The sequence below is a fragment of the Dermacentor silvarum genome, chromosome 4, assembly GCF_013339745.2.
Source record: "Dermacentor silvarum isolate Dsil-2018 chromosome 4, BIME_Dsil_1.4, whole genome shotgun sequence".
NCBI classification, from domain to species: domain Eukaryota; kingdom Metazoa; phylum Arthropoda; class Arachnida; order Ixodida; family Ixodidae; genus Dermacentor; species Dermacentor silvarum.
In genome coordinates this window covers 75,489,382-75,510,930 of record NC_051157.2, presented here as the reverse complement: position 1 = coordinate 75,510,930, position 21,549 = coordinate 75,489,382, and the positions used below count along the sequence as shown (strand labels likewise).

The window sequence follows — 21,549 nt, the reverse complement described above, 5'->3', positions numbered from 1 at the left end:
TTCATGGCAGCCTTTTCGTAGCATTCGTTTATGGATGGAAGGGCCATGCTAACTGGTTGTTGTAATATTGTAAAGGCCTTGCACTATGTCCTTTAAGGAAAGTTCAGCATGTTGGAAATCAATGAATCAATTGACTGCTTGGCAGACAGTTAAAGTCATGCTTTGCCATGCGTCGCTGCCCAGGTATCCACAATGTCGTCACACTCTTCTGTGCTGCCATGACTGAGCTGAAAATCCTCTTCTATTCACGGAGTTACTGCCGCCTCAACGATGCCTGCTCAGCGCTCACTAGCCTCATGTTCCCTTTTAAATATAGGTAAGGCTGCTGTTTACTCGTGATAGACCCTGTCGCTAATTTACAAGTGTGCTTCTCTGCATTGCACATTTGCCCAACTAGTGGAAGCACTGATCATGGCTCAAATAAAAGGGAAACATGCCTGGGCTTGTTTCTTGTGCGTGGTTTCATCACGAGAGTTATGTCTACATTTTCTATGTTGCAAGACAAGCAAACTGTGCTTGTACACATTTATTGCAAAAATGACTGTGCCATCATTAGCTTGGTGAACTTGCATCTCTGGAAAGGTAGCGTTACAATTATGAAAAGGGTTCATTGTGCACTCACACTTAAATTTTATTTCTTTCTATCATGATGTTAGTCAAGCAGGTAGAGCCCACATGGTGCCACTTCCTGTAAGAGCATTCATTTCAACGACTAAAACTAGTACAGCTCTCAGTGTTTTATAACATATTCCACTTCTCATAAGTAATACAATTGCCTTTTGTTTAAGCTTACAAGCTGGCATTGCTATATGCAATTTAGTTTACTGAATTCGTTTTTGTAAAGCTTAGTTTGGTATGGTGAGGATTTTGCAACAATCTGCCATAATCCACCTTTCAAAAGGAATTCCACTATCTTTTGTTTAAGTTTAGTTTGTCATACACAGTTTAGTTTGCTTCGCTTTTGTAAAGCTTAGCTTGGTCTGGTGAGGCTTTTGTGATAATTTGCCTGACTGAAGTTGAATACTTCATGCTGATTGAGGCCAAATTAAAAGGGAAGGTTGGGCCAATGCTGAGCTAGAATTACAACTTTGCCATTCTTATATCTCATCTGGCATTAATACAATTATGACTTCAGTTGTAATGGCTGTAGCTTTACATCTGTTTTGTTCTATCTACGTTCTATTGGGCAGTATTCAGCAGGTCCCTGACGGGACTGTGAGCATGTCAAGATGCACGTCAAGGTTTATTGTAACTTTCCATAAAATAGAGTAATTTGTCTTTGTTGTTATTTTCGACGTCATCCTACTTCTTCTCCTTAATGTTTACTGCTGTTATGATAAGTGTTTTCGCACTTTGGCTACACCGCCAATGAGATAAGGTACCATTAAATTACAAAAATAATCCTGTTCTACATTGCTGCATTAAATATATGGCACCATTTGTTTTCTTTTTTTCCTGATCTGATGTTGCCATGTGCATTTTAATTTTTTTTCTGCACTGAAGACCTTTGCATCTGCTGTGTTATGCTTCTAATTGTGTCCAATACACTTATGGTGCCAGTGTGACGTTCATGACTATCGTAGCAGACACCTGTGACTGTACGACCCTCTTCTTGTGCAGCCATGTGTATATACCCTTGCTACCTGCAACCCTGATCGAGTTCCTTAGCACACCCACGCCATTCATCATGGGTGTTCATTCTTCCCTTCGGACTGAGGTGGCGGAATTGGTAAGTCCTGCGTGTTTTTACTACGCTTGTATTGATATTCTTAGAGCACTAGTTATGTTGTTGCTTACTTGGTTGCTAAATGTGCTTGTCTTCTTGTGTTTAAGTTTTGGGCATAGTTTAAAGTTCTGTAAAAGCTTATTGATGAGTATATGAACTTTTTGTGTAATATTGCTTATGTTGCTTTATACATTATGTTAAAAAAATGTTTTTTGTTGACTGTCTATCCTGAGTTTATTTTATTTTTTTCTGTAATTTAAGCCATTGGCTGAGGTTATTCTTGACTTGTTGACACTTTCCCTTAGCATTCTTTCAGTGGTCCTCATTATTACTATGGCATGGCTATGTTCACATACGATGTAAACGTGCTTATGTATTTTATGACATCAGTAAATAAATGTGATTATGATGTCGGGTGTTCTAAAAGAGTAATATTGCTCCATTGCATACCCATCATAAAACAATGCAAAGAGAATGTTAATAACTCACACTGAGCTGCAGACTGTAGCAGATCTACTAATGCTGTATCTTTTTGTGACAGAACATTGTGACCATTAAATTATTGCTAACATTGCTGTCAAACCTGTTTAAAAGATTATGTATTACTTGAATAGAAGAAGTGGGCGAAGCGAACAAACAGTCAAAGCATGTCTTCAGCAGTGTTTGCTAACTGATGCACAAGATATTGCAGGCACAATGAGAGCGACTGCTGTTCTGCATGTTCGAGCATATTTTTAAGGTTAGCCATCAGATGAGCAGATATTCCTTCACAGCTAGTCTTCAAACAACACAGCGAATGTTTGTTGCAAAACTGCTGTTTTGGAAGTTTTCTTCATTCTTGGGTTTTACGTGCCAAAACCAGTTTTGATGATGAGGCACGCTGCAATGGAGGGCTCCGGATTAATTTTGACCACCTGGGGTGCTTTAACGTGCGCTACACAAAGCAAGCACACGGACGTTTTTGCATTTCGCCTCCATTGAAATGCAGTCGCCGCGGCCGGGATTCGATCTCGCGATCTCGTGCTCAGCAGCGCAACGCCTTAGCTGACTGAGCCACCGTGGCGGGTACTGTTTTGGAAGTCTTTTGCACAAAACAGGCCCGCATTGAGGAAGCTTGTGGTGTAGTGCGATGCTGAAATGTGACCACAACCAGTCAGTCTTACTGATTGCCTGCGCTCCGTGTCCGTCATTATACTTGGTTCTTCGTTTCTTCTCTTTTTTACAGCTAGATGTCCTGCTGGTGGACCTGGACGGTGGCTCGGTGCTTGTGCCCGAGTGTGTCACTGTCTCCACACTTCCTGAGCCCCTTCACTCGCAGCTGTACACACAACTCTGTATGGTGAGCTCATGCCTGCTGTACTTTGCAAACTGTGGTCCATGATCCCCTACAGGGTTCATAGAAGTCTGTGAGGCACCCTGTTAGACATTTGTGAGAGCTATACCTTGTGTGAGGGTGAATTGGGCACTTGCATCGGGATAAAACTGAAAACGCAGGATTAAAATGTCATGGCATTGGGCTAGATGGTGATCATCAGAATTGAACACGTTGGGAGCGGAAGAGACGGCACAAAGACGACGACGGACAACAATGGAGCACAAATGTGGAACCATATTGCCATTTTGACCGCCTCTCGATAGACATTAGAAACTTTGGCTGGGATAATGTAAGAATTCTATTCCAATTCTTTTACTTCTTGTGCTTTGTCAGTGCTCTACCTACTCTGTCACATTGCTGGCTCACTAATTTGGCATTCCCTTTAATAAGAGCGGATCGTACTTTATATCTTGATTTCTGTGTATTTGAGTTACTGATAGTTTGCTACATTCTTGTTATGCAATCGTAGGATATTCCTGGGCATATGCAGCACTGTATTTTCTTGCCCCAAAATTGCAAGCATTAAATTTTGTGAGAAATTTTCTGACATTCAGTATCCAATTTGTGATTCGGCTTTTTTTTTTCTTTATTTGATATAAAATATGCTAATAGGTATTCGTACAAACCTAGTATTTATCTCAACAGTCCTAAAGTGCGAGGGAGATATTGTGCTCTAAAGTCTCTCTTTTCAACGTAGGTGCTCCGGCCAGAGCTGATGTCAGCAGACGACGCTTTTCCTCCCCCACCGCCTGCGTCGTCGCAGGCAGCCATGCTGGACAAAGAGATCCGTGCCATCTTCCTGCGCATCTTTGCCCAATTGTTCCAGGGTTACCGATCCTGCCTCACCGTTGTGCGCATTCATCCACGACCGTTCATCACGTTCCACAAGGTAATGGCGGAGGCATGCCATTCACGCACAAAGGTTTTGAAAATGCTTAAGACAAAAGACGTACATTCCTGTTTCTGCTTGGTTTAGTAAACAAATGAAGATATCTTTTCTTCCAAGTAGAATCACCTGATAGAATAAGTATCTAGTACCCAATACATAATCCAAGAAATACGTTGTAACACACCATTTCTGCACCGCTTTTCCACCTCCATGCTGGCTCAGCTGGTTCAGCTTGGAGCATTGCTTACCTTTTGCTAATACTGTATCTTAAGCACAGCTGTGCAGCAAGAAGAAAATAATTATTACCTCTCCTGCCAAAGTATATAAATTGCAGCATGTGAAATATGTGCAAATGGTTATTTCTATGCCACAAATACAGGCAGTGTTGCAGCGAGACATGAAAGGGAAGCAAGCTACTGTATTATAATGTCAATCAGTGTAAGGCATTGAAAGTGCAACCATAGGTTTACCTTGAAAGTTGAAAGTTAGCTCCCGTCCTGATCTTTCCTTATCTGCGTTGCCTAAGCGCTATGGTCCCAATAACTGCATCAAACAGGAGTTCATACTTCCTTCTAACATGTGACATTATTATTATTTTTTTAAAGAAAAGCATGAGTTAAAATATAGTAAATGAATATGCAGCTGTGGTCTAATGTATACACAACATTGCAATTATTGCTGCATAATTCCGTACATTAGTACAGCTTGTACATTTTGTAATGTGAGGGTAGAAGACTGTGTAAACACTGAACGACAAGGCAAGCATGAATAGACTATTTTGGCAAGCAGAAAGTTTAATAAAGGAGCCATCTATTTTTTTTCTCCTAGAGTAGTAGTAGTTTTGGCTGTTTTCTAAATGTTATCAATGATGTTTGAACTTCATGAGATTAAAATAGTGCTACTGTGCATTTGCTGTGGAACCTTACTTAATCATAGCTTTTTAGAAACACAGCAAGAACTTGTGCTGCTGTTAATTTACATAAAATCAGTGTTGGTTATTTTGACCCACATTCTAAGTAAACCATTTTCAACATGCTTATAAACTTTTTAATTCAAGTGTCCGTTGGTTCAAACCAATTCAACATGCCCCACTAGGGTCAAGTTTTTTGGTTGATATTATTTGGGGCAATTATATTATTAAGAAAAATAAAATAATAAAAAAGTAGGCCATATTCACCATGTGTGAGGCAAACATTGCATTTGTTATTCAAAGTAAACTGCTAGGGCCCTCTGGTTCATGCTTTCCACCGTTCTGTTTTCATTGCTGCAGTGTTGTCAGCAATGTAAAATTTTCTTAGATTATGGTCCACATTATCTAATGGCCCTTTTCTGTTTACAAGAGCGAGTCTAGTGTGTATAGCTGAGATGGCTTAGCATAGATTTTCACCTTCCTCGTTTTCATCATCGTCAGTGTTAGAACTTAGAACATATTTGGAAAGTAGCAGCTTCATAGTTTTGAACAGCTGTGGAAAATTAACTTTCAAACAGTCTGTTACATTGTTGTGTACTGTGAAAAATATAGCTTAGCAAATATTGAATGAAGCGGTGGTGCGAGTTTATTTTCCTGCTGCTTATTCTAAGTGAACAAGGACATCTTGATGTTCAGTTTTCAATGATGATGGTTATCTTTTGAATACGCAGGCGGCATTTCTTGGACAGCGTGGCTTCACCGAGAGCGAGTTTGTCACCAAGCTTCTGGACTGCATGTTCTTCAACACCTTTGTGGCAGAGAGAGGGCCGCCGTACCGCGTCTGCGACATCTTTGACGAGGTGCGGAAAATAAAAAATAAAAAAAATTTAATGACCTAGTGTCCGTCCTGCTCCCCACATTTGCAAAAGTGGTACAATAGCTTCTTTCTTATATTTTTTAGAGAAAATAGAAAAATAGAAATACAGGAGGAATAGGAACTTGCTTGGGAAGCAGCTCTGCCTGTGCCTTAGCATGTAACACAATTCTAGTATTCTGTGTTGGTGTAAGACTACCAATACAAAATTGTATGTGTGTTGTGAATAAAATTGAATTGAATTGAAAACTGGAGAGCTTAATGGGGCTTTGCAGATCACCTTAGTGTGTGTAATCATGTCTGTATTCATATGTGGTGTCTGCATATTTTTTTCTCGTGTGTATATATATATATATATATATATATATATATATATATATATATAATATTTCTCGCCCAACCCTTGAAGTTGCATGCCAGGCAAACATCTCTCTCCATCAGTACTAACCTGATAAGGCTGAAGTTTGGACCCAGTCAAAAAAAGTCAATGGGTTCAATTAGAAAAGTACCAATTGCCACCAATTGGTTGAATGCCACCAATTGTTTTTTAACCAATTGGAATTTCGCCAACAGTTGGAGTGCACCAATTACATCAAATTGGTAAACCAGCTGGTAAACTTGTAGAAGCTAACTGGTCAGCCAGTTGAACACATATGGTCATCCCATTGAAGCTAGCTAGTGCCCAACTGGTCATCCAATTGAAGCTAAGTGGTGCCCAACTGGTCAACCAGCTGAAGTAGACTGGTATCTAACTGGTTAACCAGTTGAACACCTGTGGTCATCCAATTGAAGCTAACTGCTGCCCAACTGGTCTACCAGGTGAACACATATGGTCACCCAATTGGAGCCAACTGGTCATCCAATTGAAACTAACTGGTGCCCAACATGTAACGTGTGCCTAAGTGCACATGCATAAAATAAAAACCATATAAAGGAGGTACTTGTTGCTTACAATAATTCATTACATTTAAAAATAATGCGATACCCATTTAATAATCTAAATTATTTAATAATTTAATTGATGCCCATTTAATAATAATAAATTTTGCCAATTTTAATAAACATACCGTGTGTGATGCCACAGACTTGTTTTAAATGTTTGGCAGTCTTGTTTTATGCACACAGTATTAAAATTTATGATTGTGCTGGTGTGCTTTCACTAATTCTAATAAAGCTATTATCACAACCTTGCTACTAGCTTGCACGGCTGCTGTCAGGGGCATACATTTCTTGTACATTCATCAGGAGATGAGTCCTCTTCCAGTAAACTTGGTTTGTTTTGCATTAAAAAATGACATTTTTTTCTAAACTTTGAATAGTCAGTTTTTGCACTTAACCTTTCGTTTTCTAGAATCAGTAAGCTCATGCTTATGTGAGTGAGCATTGATATGTCTACACAAGATATCTAAGAAAAAATGACAAAATTACACATGTTATAAAGTTTGCTTGTAGCATTGGGCCTATTTTCATCTAGGCATTTGCTCTGCAGGATACAGAAGTTAAAGCTTCTGGGAGCACAACTGTAGGTTACACATGAACCTGTAGAGCTAGCTTCATTTTACACTGTACCATATTTAAACTGATTATTAGCTGGCAATGCCCCAACCAGCTGTCCAAATTCTTCGAGATAACATGCCCCCCATAATAAATTTTAAAAATCTAGCAAAAATCTTGAGTAATTCAAGCGGAGTAAAAGTGCAGGTCTTTACGCACCCTAGCAAGGGTTTAAATTCAGAAGGCGCATGCTTGGAGGGCTGAAGTGGCCGGAAGGTTATGAAGTTAGTAAAGTAGTAGTAGTATAGTAGTAGTTAGTAGTAAAGTAGTAGTTAGTAAAGTAGTAAAAGTAAAGTAAAGTAGTAGTTAGTAGTAGTATGTTAGTAAAAAAATTACAACCAGAATTTTTATTGGAAGAGCAATGTTCCAATGGGTCTACTCCCATTGGAGATTATCCAGTTGGGTCTCCAATTGGAATGTGTGCAACCAATTGGACTAACAAGAATTCCAACTGGGAGACCCAATTGTGAGGTCCACTTGGTTGTTCCCATTCTAGTGCGCATTCCAGTTGGTTTCCAATTGACTTTTTTTTTTTTACTGGGGAAGATAGCAAAGATAACCGAAACGAAGAGAAGGACTGTGCATCAAGTTATGTAAAGAAGTAATTGCTGTAAGATGTAATTGTGTGAATGTGAAATTGCTGCTTAGAATCAAGCCATGGTAATTATAATTAGTCTGAATAGTTTGGTTAGTTTGGTTAAGATTTGTTTTAAAAATAGGCGGCTTCACCCTAAGCACTGAAAGCGATAACAATGCTTAGTACTGCGCTCTAGCTCCTCATACGATGTGCTAACAATATGCGGATTAGTCATGGCGCAATGCTGCACGTGAGACAACTGTTGCTGCCCAGCAGGAACAGTGCCGTGTCAGATACCAGGTGTGTCGCAACGCTGGTGCTGTGAGGAACGCTGGCAGTGGGGTTACAGGCATTACACCTCGATGGTGCACGAGGTGAGACTGATACAAAACTGTCAGCATATGTTAGCGTCAAATGAAAGGATTGCGCTCCACGCTGTGGTACACACTCAGCTCCTCAGCAGGATCACTAATGTGCGTGCGTGCGAGGCTCATGCCAGCAGCATAATCCAGAATGTTGCCCTGGCTCCATTAGAGCCGATTGAGCAGAGCCTGTTGGTGCATCCACTTGGTTTCATCATTTTTGCAGCCAAATGCGCTGTGCATTCCTAGAGGCCTCTAACCCTCCATTTGCAGGCCACACATGCACTGTCGATACATGGACAGCACATTAGTGCCGCCAATGGCCACATTGCGCTCGCCTAGGGTGTCCGTATAGTTGCTATCACAATATAAAAGAAAGGAAACAGCTGTAAGACATGAGCCAGCGGCAAAGGAAGTTTGCTCATCAATGTGCACCTTCTCTTTGTTGCAGTTGTATGCCAGCATGAACGACCTTTTGAAGACAGAAGCCCGAGATCCTGACTTGACTTTGCAGCACATCCGGCAGCTTGCTCAACAGCTCTACCTCAATGTCAGTGTTGCCTTTGCTCTGTTTTCCTTTGATTATATTTCGTTCACATTTTATTTCTTAGATTGGACATTACAGTATGCGCTACACAGTGTGAAAGCTCTAAAACATGAGGCAAAGTTTGGAGAGTATGAGCACTGACATCAACGTGAGATCTATTCTAGAAAAAGGGCTGCTGTCAAGAAGTACAAGAAGAAAAAAAGAAGTTACGGCAATAATACAGGTCATATGCTCGTATTTTAATGCTAGGAATAGTACCAAGACGATTACATAATTTGACAAGCAAGGCTGCTTCACTGTTCAGTACTTACTGAACATCTTATCTTATCCGACTCATGGCATCCTTAAAAAAAAAAAAAAAGTCAAATTTTAGGACTATGTTGCTAGGCTATCAGTGTCTGTGCGTAAAGGGCACCAAGAGTGATTTTCGTCAACTTGATGTGCATGTTAGGTTTGTGATGGGGCGATGAAGTTGTGGCTTGACCATTTCTAGAGATGGCTCTTAAAGGCAGCCTGGCCTTTCAAAAGGGGTCAATTGCATGAGTGGGGCTTTATTTTCATTAGTTTCATTCACAATAGTTGCTGATAGTCGGAACACAATTTATACATAGATTTCTTGTGAACTCTTTTTTTTTTTTTAAGTTCGCTAGAGACGCATTTGACTCAGTCCTGGGTGGATTAGTCTGTTATATGCATATCCTTTTCTTCTTTTTGCTGAAAAAATGAAAAATTCTATTCCTGTTGGTTCCTCCCCTTTTGCAGGAGAATCCAAATCCGCAGCCATACGTGGAGAAGATTCCCAAGCCAACGGAAGGTGCTTTCACTCGTATCCATCAGCCCCCGTTCCCAACACTTGATGGGAAGCTTGTGAAATCCATCATGGACACAGGGCTGTCTCGAAACCACTTGGAATCCAAGTAATTGCACTTTTCTCTGCAATTAAGATTTTAGTTAGCTGTACAGTCGAATTTCTAAATTAAAATAAATTACACTTTGCCAAAAGTGACCTTTTGTTTTTAACAAGGCGCTTCCACTACAGCAGTGCTACATAAATCTCTAATGACATAATGCAGGCACTGCCCTTTCAGTTGATTGTGACCTTATGGTGGCACACAATGGCAAAATAATCTGGGTTGTCGTTGGGTACGCAGAAAGCAGTACAAGTATCCACTAGGCATCTGTATAATACAATTGCTTCCCTATCTTTTTTTTTTTTTATCGATAGTATTTCTGCAATGTCACAGCTTCTTCATTTGTATCTCATGGTGGTTCACAGCTGTTGTTGATGTTTTTGTTTTCTTTGTCATTTATTTCTTCTCTGGGGTCCTAGAAGGAACTGTTTGCACCTTCTTCATCTTGATAATGGTCTGTTTTCTATTCCTACATTTTTCATCTCTGGGATCCTAGAAGGAACTGTTTGCACCTTCTTCATCTTGATAATGGTCTGTTTTCTATTTCTTCATTTTTCACTTGTTGACTGTGCATTGAGGTTGTCGTGCAAGGCAAAAATATTTGGTATGCGCATGATTTGAGCACATGTGGAACAGTGTGAACCATAGGAAGGCAGTGACAATGATGCATACCATCTACACGCAGTGACTGTAGAAAGAGTAAGCGGGGATGAAAAAGACCATGCCCCAAAGCTGTGCAAGTTTATAGCGAAATGCACATCTTAGACAAAGAAAAGCCTGTTCTTGCATTTATACTAGGCGTGTGCGAATACTCTAATATCACCAAATCAAATTGAATAGTGAATGTTCGAATAATTCAATTTGGGAATTGACTATCTATTAATCAATATATTCGCTGTGGAGACCCGCGCAGTGGCACATGTCATGTACGCCGCGGAGCCCCTCGTGCTCGATGCCGCCCATGCGAGCATTTCACTGTGTTTTTGGCACAAAAGGTGAGTTGAGCACGCCACGGACGGGCCACCCTGGCTGACGCGGTAGCGGACTTGGTCACTGCGAGCACTCCCCGATGTTGGCGCAATGCGTGTGTCACGCACACACAGCGCCCGAATGCAAAAATTCTCAGAACGGCGCCGCATCGCCTGGGACCGCCTCTGTCAATACCAGCTTCATCCGGGTCGACAGGACCGATCAAACGGCATTGAGGGAATGGCGACAGAAGCAGCGCAGTTTTTTGCAAAATGCGAAGATCATGCCAATTATCCACCGATAGGCACGCAGATTGTGTTGTTTACGCGGCGACGAACTTCACACGGCTCTTTAACAGTCGTCGATCATTGATGAGCCACTCGTATGAACATATTAGTGGCAAGCATTCTGTGACGGCTTGCGGCCCTTTACCATGTCAGCCAGCAGCGAATTTTCATTATGGTTACACAGCCTTGGCCATTACTAAGGCCCAGTCGGCGCTGCTTCATCAGACGTTGGCGACTAAAGTTACGGTTTTGTGCCGAATCGACGCAGATCTATTCGCAGCAGCCGCGCAACGCTTGGAAAGCCAACAAAACGCCTCACAAGCGAAAGACAACGGATAACGAGAAGGAGGGGGGAGGGGAGGGGGTAGTGAGCGTAGTGTGAATTTGCCGTGACCCTATAAATTTCAGGTTCTTTGACAGGTGGCAAATCATGCCGAACCTTACAATGAAATGGTGCGGATGGTGCCTTCTCTTTAACGTCGGTGCCGGCTATGCGTGGAGCGGTGGTCGAGTCACGTAATGTGCGGTCTTTTCACCTGTCGCACAGATTGGCCTTACAGTAACCCGTCTGCCTTGTAAAGTTCGTTGAGCCTTTCCGTATTTTAAAAAACGAAAAGAAACCCTTTTCGTTCAATAAATAAAAGATTGTCGCAAAATACAGGTCCACTAACAAACTTGAGAACCTCATTGGTATTCAGTATAACATCACTAACTCATAAGTTTCAGAGGGAGAGAAAACGAAAAACAATAAAGAAATGATTTGATTCAATTCAACAGAAATTCTCGTAAAAAAAATATTTTCCAGACCTTCACACACTACAACTGACCTGTAATTAGTGCTGGCATGCTAATTTGATGGTAACTCCCTGTATTAAGAGTAGACTGTGCTGTAGAGCACTGCACGGGCCGATTTTTGCGGCCCGGGCCCGGCCCGGGCCCGTTTTTACATTGGGGCCTGCCCGAGCCCGATCAAAACTTTTATGGCAAGACCCGGGCCCGGCCCGGGCCCGGAAATAATATACGTTACCCGCCCGGCCTGGCCCGCCACCCCTTTACCTTAATCCCGAGCCCAGCCCGAGCCCGGCTCGAAACCGGCCCGAACCCGGCCCGACACCGAAAAATACATGTTTTTCAGAGTTGAGAAGCCCGAGAATAACTCGCAGAAAGCCCGAGCCTGGCCCGGGCCCGCGTCAAAATACCCGAGCCCGGCCCGGGCCCGGGTCAAAAAGCACACGCCGTGCCCGAGCCCGGCCCAAGCCCGTGAAAAAACTGCTCTACCCGGCCCAGCCCAGCCCAGCCCACGGGCCGGGCCCGGGCTTTCGGGTAAGCCCGAGCCCGTGTAGTGCTCTACTGTACTGTATATTTTGATTTCTATGTACTTAAGTTACTGATAGCTTGCGACATTCTTATGCACTGCTAGAAGATTCCTGAGCATGTGCAGTAACGTATCCGTATCTTGGCCAAAATTTGTAAAGAATAAATTTTTTTAAACATTTTCTGATATTCAATATTCGATTTGATATTTGGCTTTTTTTTCTTGATTCGATTCGATATTCGATTCGAAATCGACTATTCGATATTTGCGCACCTCTAATTTACATCACCAAGCCTTGGTTTCTTCCAGATCTCTTGCTATCACTGAAATTGTGGTGATGTCGGGGAACTGTAGTATTAGTGCAATTGTGCTTGACCATCATCCCATGATCAAAGTTACAGTAATCATAGTCTTCCAACGAGTAAGCTGATTCATTAGATGCACATGGTTTGCTTATTCTCGAGCCGCATTTTGATGGGTGTGAAATGCAGAAGCTCTCTCTGGCACTGTGGCTTGGATGCTTGTTTAACGTATTGCAGATGTCGCGTGCATTTGTTGCGCGTGGATAAGTTTCTTAAGCATGAGTAAGCACACATCTACAAACATAAACATTTTTATATAGAACCGTTGCAAGGTGAGAAGGTGGCTAAGGCTTCCGACACTGCTTGACGAGTGTCCAGTGCTGATCTGGTCAAAAACCTCCGAGCCACCACCAGAGGCACCGACAACAGTCACGGATGCCGCACGCGTCTGTGAATGTGGGCAAAATGCCGACGGCGTCGACAACAGCTCTGTGCATTGCTGGTACTGCTACAAACCCTTTACCTGGTGTGACAAATTCCCAAAATTTTTTAGAGGTGCAAAAAAAAAAATTGGCAAAATCATCGGGTATAATTTTCTTGGCAATATTACAAGAAAATGAACGCATACACATGTGCAAAAATTGCCATAAAATCACGACGAGTCAACTTGTCATCGGCACCAAAGGACACTTGTTGTGATGGTGAGTTATCTCGTCATCAGCAGTTAAGGGGTTAAAAGAACACCAGGTGGCAGTCAAAATTATTTCAAAGCCCCCACTACAGCGTGCCTCATGATGAAATGGTGGTTTTGGCACGTAAAACCTCAGAATTTTTTTTTCTCCTGGAGCATCATAGGGTGTCCCTCTTGCTCGGCCTTTCTCTTCATACAAGTCTTTGTCACCCTGCAGACTGTCATCGGTTCGACCCCAGCTTCCACGCATTGTCCCTGCGGGCCCCCCAATGAGCCAGGTGTGCTCTCAGGACCCACGGTCTCTGGTCAACAACTCTGCACGTCGGCTTGAGGTGCTCTGCAACTGCATCAACTACATCTTTGACAACAAGATCTCTGATGCACGCAAGGTAAATAGGAGGGCACGGGAAAGGAGCTGGCTTAGTGCAATTAAGTTGAGGTTGCTATGTTCCACCAGTAAACCGGTTCCTCGAACAATCCTCTTGGATAGCACCTTTTCAGTAAGCATATAGTATGAACAAAATCCTGTAAGAAACTGGAGAAATGATTACGGGATTAGAAGCACCAATATGTGCGGTAAAGATTGTGCCAAGATTGTGGTAAAGATTGGCATGCACTGCGCCTAGTGCGAGCAACCATTGTCAGATTGTGCCATAACTCATCTAGCGCGGTTGCCATTTTGGCACAACAGATTGCACAGCAGTGCACACTGTCCTCCCCTCGATGGTCAGTGTTATTTTGCCATTCACCAGTGATGTTTGCACGCAAGGGATGCGTGCATATGTGTAATTCTAAGTTGGTTGGTGTTTTCTTTCTTTAATTTTGATTTTCACAAAAGCTCGAGGTATGTGGACGCGAAGTGCATGAACTTCATTAAGTCAAACCTGCAGAACAAAATTGCTTTGCTGAATTGCGGGGAAAGAAGATGTTTGCAGATTTTAATAGAACTAATATTTGGAAATATAAAATATTTGTTACATTGTAGATTTCTTTAAATCGAGATTTGACTATAAATGACCCACTATACAGAGAAAGCAATAAAATTGGCAGTGGTTGTGCATTCATGAGAAAATACTTTTTTTGTGGCATGAAGATTCATAAGATTGGGCACTCTGCAAAGCTGTGCGTTCCATATATTTTTCATTGTTGTTTATCTCATTGTTTGAATTAACATACAGATTCGCAAGCAGCCCATTTTACTGTATGGTTGTGTTGTACATCACCTAGAAGCAGGTGTGCTATTGTATGAATTTTTTGATACGCAATAATACCCATCCACAAATGCTCTGTATAAGTTGGAAAGGTCCCTAAATTTTAAATGCTATCCCTGGTTGTGTAGCTTCCATGTAGATGTAGAGAGCCTTAATGTTATCTGGTCTGAATTAATTAATAAATACAGCATTTTTAACATAAAGCTGGCTCTGTGGCCTTAATGGGAAGAGGTGTACATGGGAGCAAAGGAAAGGGGAGGGACATCGTGAGTGTTAACAGCCGATCCCGAGGATGTCACCCAGAACTTCTCTAAAAGTAGCGGATGATGCCTGTTTCACCAGCGAATGCATAGAGTGCCTCAAAAGCGCCCTGCACATTCACTCAATAAACCACTCTTGCACTTCTGCTGAACAGAACAAAAGCTTGGTGAGGTTCTGTAATATATTTTATGCATCTATGTGACTTTCATACAAGCTTACTTCTGTGCATTGCTGTAGACACGGTGCGATGTTTCTATTGATTGTTAAGGGGTTATGTATAGCTCTGATATTCACAACATCTAGAGGCCTTGTTATGACACTAAATGATAAACCGACAGAAGAAATTTAAACACTAACAAAACTTGAGTAAAAGAAACGTTCACTTAAGTAACTTGACCTTTCAGGACCAACCCTTCATTAGGGATGACAACAGTAGTACAGGGATGGTGCGTTTTTAAACACTGGCTATTTTTCTGTATTTGTGAGGTCAGTTGGGCATGGGCTTGCATCGCTTAGTGTCACAAAGGCCATTGTAATATTTCATGAGGTGGCACTTCTGCCTTACGGTTGATGTTATCGTGGGTCACCTGAATGTGCCTAGATCCCACAAAAAATTTAATTGTAAGGGTTGACCTTGAAATCGGCAATGCAAGATTCATCAAAAGAGATGTGGTGGTCCTGCACTTTCCGTGTTCACTGCGCACACTTCATTGAAGGTGATGACACTTGATCACAGAAACCCCTGCACATTGATTAAGGAGACACTGCTCTTTGGAGCCGAGAATTGGCCCAAAAATCTTTTGATGTTCCTTTGCTCCAGGCTGGTGTAAAGCATTTATTTTTGCTTGGTTGAACCCCCCTCTACCATTCTTAATCAATTTAGCATTTGTCATAATCATCGTGAACGTGTCGTTAAATGTTTCTCTTGTTTTCTCAAAACAGCATTTCTAATGGTGTTATAGTCTTGGGAGTGCCAATTTCTTTGGTTCTCCTTATCCTATTGCAGTAACTATTTTTTTTTTGTTAGGAAGGTAGATAATTAGAGACTGAAGTAGGCCGAAAATATGAAGAAATATTATTACATAAATTTTCTACAAGTAATGATTTGTCCTTGGTGTTACTATGGTTTTTTATTGAAAAATGATTGACTTGCTATAACTTTGGTGCAAGTGTGTTAGATTCTAGAACATTCGTCTTCTCCGATCATTCAACATTTTTATATGCTAGTCTCCTTCATAACAACCAGCATATTATAGAGTTTGTCTCCAACTAGCCCAAACAAGGAACAGAAACTTAATATTTTAGAAACTTCTTGTTTCCTAGAAAAATAAATTGTATATTTGAAATAAGCATGTCAAAATAAGTAATGCAATTTTGATGAAAACGTTCCCATAAATAAAATGTAATATTTTTAACTGGAATATTCTCCCTTAATTGTTCAAGTATGAAGCCTATTTCAAAAGGAGTTCCGCAGGGAAGTGTTTTGGGGCCTCTTATTTTTAACGCTTATATCAATGATTTAATGAATATTTACCTAAGCACGAAATATGTCCTGTATGCTGATGACGCCAGTATATTTGTTTCAGGAACAAACTGTACAGATATAGAGTATGAAACAAACCTCATGCTCTCTAAGCTGAGGGACTGGTCAATAATGAACCAATTAGAAATAAATACAAAAAAAACCCAAAGCTGTGCTCTTTAGGCCTAAAAATAAGCCAGTCAGTTCAAATATTAGCATTAGGTATGGGGATAAAACGAAAGAAATGGTTACTAGTATGAAAACTCTCGGCATAACATTTTCGAGTAATATGCTTTGGGACGAGCATATTGAAGCCCTTATAATCCAGTTATCTAGAGTCCTTGGCATGATGTGGAAATGTAAATCACTGCTGCCGTTAAAGTTAAACTTCTAATTTATAACTCTTTTTTATTCATACCTCTATTATTCCTTGTTGGTATGGGGTACATAACTCTTTTTTATTCATACCTCTATTATTCCTTGTTGGTATGGGGTACAACTACTTTTGTTAATTTGCATAAATTACTTGTCTTTCAAAAGAAGTTTGTTCGGCTGCTCTTTAATGTCCCCTACAACTCCCATACTATAAACTGATTTCAGGAAGCCAACATAATTTCTGTGTTAAAATTATACCAGTACAAGTTAACAACTGCCTTTAGGCGAGAAGTAAAACTGAACCACTCCTTTCTTCGAGAACTTTGTAGCCTTGAACTCAATGACAAATTTTGTGTTACACGTCATAAAGAAATATGGCAGGTGGTCACACCCACAACAAATTATTTAAAGGAAAAGCTATCGTACACAATGCCAATGCTTTTAAATAAATATAATAATCTAGGCGTTGATGTCACGCAAATAACGGCCCAACAACTGAGAGACTTGTACGTACAGGATTTTTAAGTTATTGGTTAAGTGTACTTCCTCTCGGTTAGTATCTATATAAAGTGTGTGTATATGTTCGTGTATATGTGTGTATATATATGGGTATACATATGAGTGTATGTGTATATATTGGTATATGAATGCATGTGTATATATGTATATACATATATGTGCTCAGTGGCGTCTACTTGTTTCATTTTTTCATCATGAGAACTACCTACATAAGCTACCTAATTATTTTTGGACACCAGTGGCTGTGTATGCACGCGCGTAGGTATGTGCATGTATATGCGCGTATGTGGGTACATGTAGGTGTATGTATATATAATGCACATGTGTATACAGTAAAAGCTCGATGATACGAATCTCACGGGGTCACGAAAAATATTCGTATTAGCCGAAATTCGTATCATCGAAACACAATTAAAACTACTGTCGAATCTCGATAATTCGAACTCGAAGGGGCCCGAAAATTTGTTCGAATTAAAAGGACGTATTTTTGAAGTATTCGTGCACCATAGCACGATGCACGAACGGTGCGAGTCGTGAAATATCGCGGCGCGCAAGCGCATAGCAAGCGCGGGCCACGAAACTGCCCATGCCGGCTAACGGTCCTTCCCGATAACGACAGAAAACGAAGCTTCAGGGAGCGAGCGGGCGGCGCCGGCACACGGGTGCGCGCGGAGATCGTCGAAGGTGAGGGAGGAGGGCGGCAGGGAAGCGGATATGGCCACGTCAACTCCGCCGCTTCGGTGGCTCCCCTCGCCCTCCCTCTCAACTCCCTCGTAGCTCTCTCACCTTCGACTCCGTGCGCACATCTCCGTGCTGGCGCCAGCTTATTTTAGCCGCCCCCTGAAGTTTCGTTTTCTGCCGTTATCGGGAAGCGAGCGTTTGCGGGCGTGGCAGTTTCGTTGGCCCGATTGTGCCTCCGCCGCTGCTTCCCTCTGCGCTGCTGCCGCAGCAGCGCAGAGGGAAGCAGCGCTGTCAACATGTGACTAGAAAATAGAGGAGGAGGGTTCACTGCCATTTTATCCGTGTGGCTGAGACGAGACGTCGGCACTAGTGTGTGCTAGAATACGGTTGTCTAGAACACTCTAGTCGGCACGTACACGTTTGTTCCGGCGCGATGCAGAAACGGCGACCTTGCAATTTGAGAGAGGGGGAAATTTCCGCCGCGGGTTCGGGTTCTTTTTTTTTTTCCTCGTTCCTTCGCGCGCGGCATTGAGGGGTCTCTCCTGAGCTTTTGCTCTATGGCGGTGTCGGAGCAATGCCGGTCGGAGGCGCCGCCGCGTTATTTGGCGCGCTGCTAAGAGCATTGTCGGTATGCGGTATGTTCGAAGTAAGCGTGTTCGAATTAACGAGATTCGACTGTAGCTAAATTAAGGAGTCAGAGGTGAACTCACTCAGGCACATGTACGTAAAAAGCATTTATTTCTTGAAGCGCCACCGCTTCAAACTCTTCACGCCCAGTCGCGGAGTCCGCGCTGTCCGGCGCCGCGCCTCCGCACCAAAAGAGAAGGAGAGAAAGCGCGTGACTGCGCGCTGTTCTCTTTCGCGGCCGTCGGTGGGGCGGCGTTTATTCGTATCAACCGACGCAGGCTGAAAATCGATTCGTAACAACCGTTCTCTAGCACGTTGCAAAGTAATGGGGCTCGGCCGGGACCACAGAAAAATTCGTATCATCCGGAAATTCGTATTAGCCGTGATCGTATCATCGAGCTTTTACTGTACATGTATGAATTGTTGCCGAATACTCTGTAAGGGGGCTGCGGGCCTCGTCAAGCTGCCTCTACTGGAGCAGCTTTTACTTGCAGCCTCCTCCACCAAGTTGATGGAAATAAAATTATTATTATAATATAGAACTTGTTTGCTGACTTTCTGTTATACGCACAGGCTATGCCTGCAGTTTTGCGTGCATTGAAGAACAAGGCAGCACGGCTTGCCTTGACAAGAGAACTGCAGCATCATGTAACCGGCAACAAGGCAGTGCTCGAGCACCAACAGTTCGACCTGGTTGTGCGGCTGATCAACTGTGCCCTACAGGCAAGGCCTTCTTCGATGTTGAATCTCTCTTGCAATGAATTGCTGTTAAAAGCTCATTACACGTTTTCTTTTTGTTCTCCACATGTGCATAGCCAATATTATCACTGCATTCAAGATTGGCTTGGTGCACTGCTTTTGACAACGTATTTTGACAACCTGGAGTTGTGCACACTGTGACATTTTGGTGTTACTTTATTGTTCAGGATGATTCAGCGCTGGATGAACATGGTGTAGCTGCTGGTATTTTGCCGCTGTCACATGCCTTCTGCAGGGTGAGTCAGACACATGAAACTTGACTGTTGGGTTATGAAGAAATGCAAAAATGTGTTATGTGTTTTCCTAGTCTATCCTTGGGGACATATTTAGAGAACCTTGTAACATTGCTGAAAGTCAGTACTGGGGTTGACAATGGGGGTTTCTCAGGTGCTCTTAGTAACAAAGGACACAGTATAAATAGCTTAAACATATAAAAAGAGACTTTATTGCTCCTTTTATACAACACTGCCAGCTAGCTGAAATACATAAAAGAAATAAAACATGCTGAGGAATCGAGGAAATTCGATTCATTATTCAAGGATACCGAGCAAATAATGTTTGTCCATGCCAGGCACTTGGGTTCCCGAACTGTACTCTCCCCTTATAATCGAATAAATATGGTTAGTTTCTAAAGTTGGTGACAACCTAAGAACACAGTGACAAATATGCACCGCTGTCCGTCTCAGAGGTAATTCGTATATATATATATATATATACTACAGTCAATTACGTTCGCTCTTTTCCGTGATGTCACTGTGTAGATGAGCTTCTTTCAATAGTGGCGTCTCTCTGGAACAGTGTTTTCGAGAGTGTAAATGCAGAGAATTGGTGCACTGCTGTTTTGAGGGCAGAGCTTGTGTTTAATTCTTGAGTTGTCACCAAGTATAGTATGTTCAATGTCTCTTTTTTCTTGTGGCTCTTCACACAAGGTGCTGTACTTAACAACCTGATAGTTGATGCAGTAACTTTGACAACAACTGGTCACTTTTCCTCCACTCCTTCTCTTTATGTTGCGAGCAGAAGCTGTGCACGGGTGTGATGCAGTTTGCGTACACATGCATCCAAGAGCATGCCGTCTGGGGGCAGCTGCAGTTCTGGGAGGCTGCCTTCTACCAGGATGTGCAACGCGACATCCGCTCCCTCTACCTGCCTGTCTCCTGTTCGCCTCAGCGCAGCATCACTGCACTGCCGAATGGGCAGCCTAACAAGAATGCCTCGCCCCCGCTTAGTCCTCGTGAGGTACTACTACATGGGCAGCAGGTCTCTCACGGCTATCTCTACACTTTATTTCCATGATTTCTTTACCGCTGTGGACTCTCATCGTTTCCACAACATTCAGACAATTATTGAAAGATCTAAAAAGGGACCTTGAGGGAACAGCCTATATGAAAATATGTCTTTTAAGTGTTGGGTTGTCTTTTTAGCTTAGTAATTGGCAGACATTGCCATCACGATGTATACGCTTGGCATCAAAAAGTTTACAGACCACAGTATCTGAGAAAAAGCTGAATGTTTCCACAGTGGGGTATTCAAATTTGCAGCCTGTTCTAGTAAATGCAAACAACACACTTGAATGGTTTTACTGGCAACGATCGCAAACTGCTTGGAAATTCAATGCTTTCTCCGATTTCATGGTCCGTAAACATTTTGGTGCTTCAAAAGCCATTCGGGATGTTTTGAGTTGAGATTAACTGAGGTGTGGAAAAAATGGAGTACGAAATGGGCGAAAATGGGTAGGGCAGTGCCGAACTTTCATCATTTTCTCGTAACACAGTCACATTGCAAAGAAGGTTTTACAGTGAGGAAAGCTTTTTACTCAGAATGGTGTGAAACAGTAAGTAAAGGTTATGTGAGATACAGATGGACTTTGTCGAATGACACTAATACACAAATGGTTACAAGCATAGTCATGTCTAAAGGAATGTTTATCAGCTAAACATCCTTGTGGTTTAAAATATATGGGTCCAGTGAGGGTGCTGATCCTCATGTCACCACATTACTGGATTTTTCCTCCCGCATATAATCCACCACCATGTATAACCTACGCCCCTAATTACAAGCCAGGAAAAAAAAGCAAAAAAGGAAAGACTGCACATGTAGCTTGCGGAAATTACTACGTACAACAACACTCAAATCTTTTCAACAGTCTTGATTGGATGCACAATTTATCAACATCATATCTTCGGTAAGCAGGTCGTTAACGCCCCCCCCCCCCCCCCCCCCCGCCGCTCTGTTTGCGACGCTGATAACGTTGGATTTACGAGACAGATGTGATCGCAGACCAATCAGTCACGTGACGTTACTT

General features: G+C 42.2%; 1 protein-coding gene across 1 annotated transcript in view; it reads left to right on the top strand.

The window, feature by feature from the left end:
• The window catches only part of LOC119450257 (myotubularin-related protein 5-like), a 131,999-nt gene that overhangs the window by 62,033 nt on the left and 48,417 nt on the right, over positions 1–21,549 (top strand). Inside the window, 11 exon segments of the mRNA XM_037713650.2 lie at positions 184–316; positions 1,621–1,729; positions 2,952–3,065; positions 3,799–3,990; positions 5,632–5,760; positions 8,719–8,817; positions 9,577–9,731; positions 13,507–13,678; positions 19,059–19,208; positions 19,412–19,480; positions 20,265–20,483. Coding sequence (XP_037569578.1) covers positions 184–316; positions 1,621–1,729; positions 2,952–3,065; positions 3,799–3,990; positions 5,632–5,760; positions 8,719–8,817; positions 9,577–9,731; positions 13,507–13,678; positions 19,059–19,208; positions 19,412–19,480; positions 20,265–20,483 — 1,541 coding nt within the window.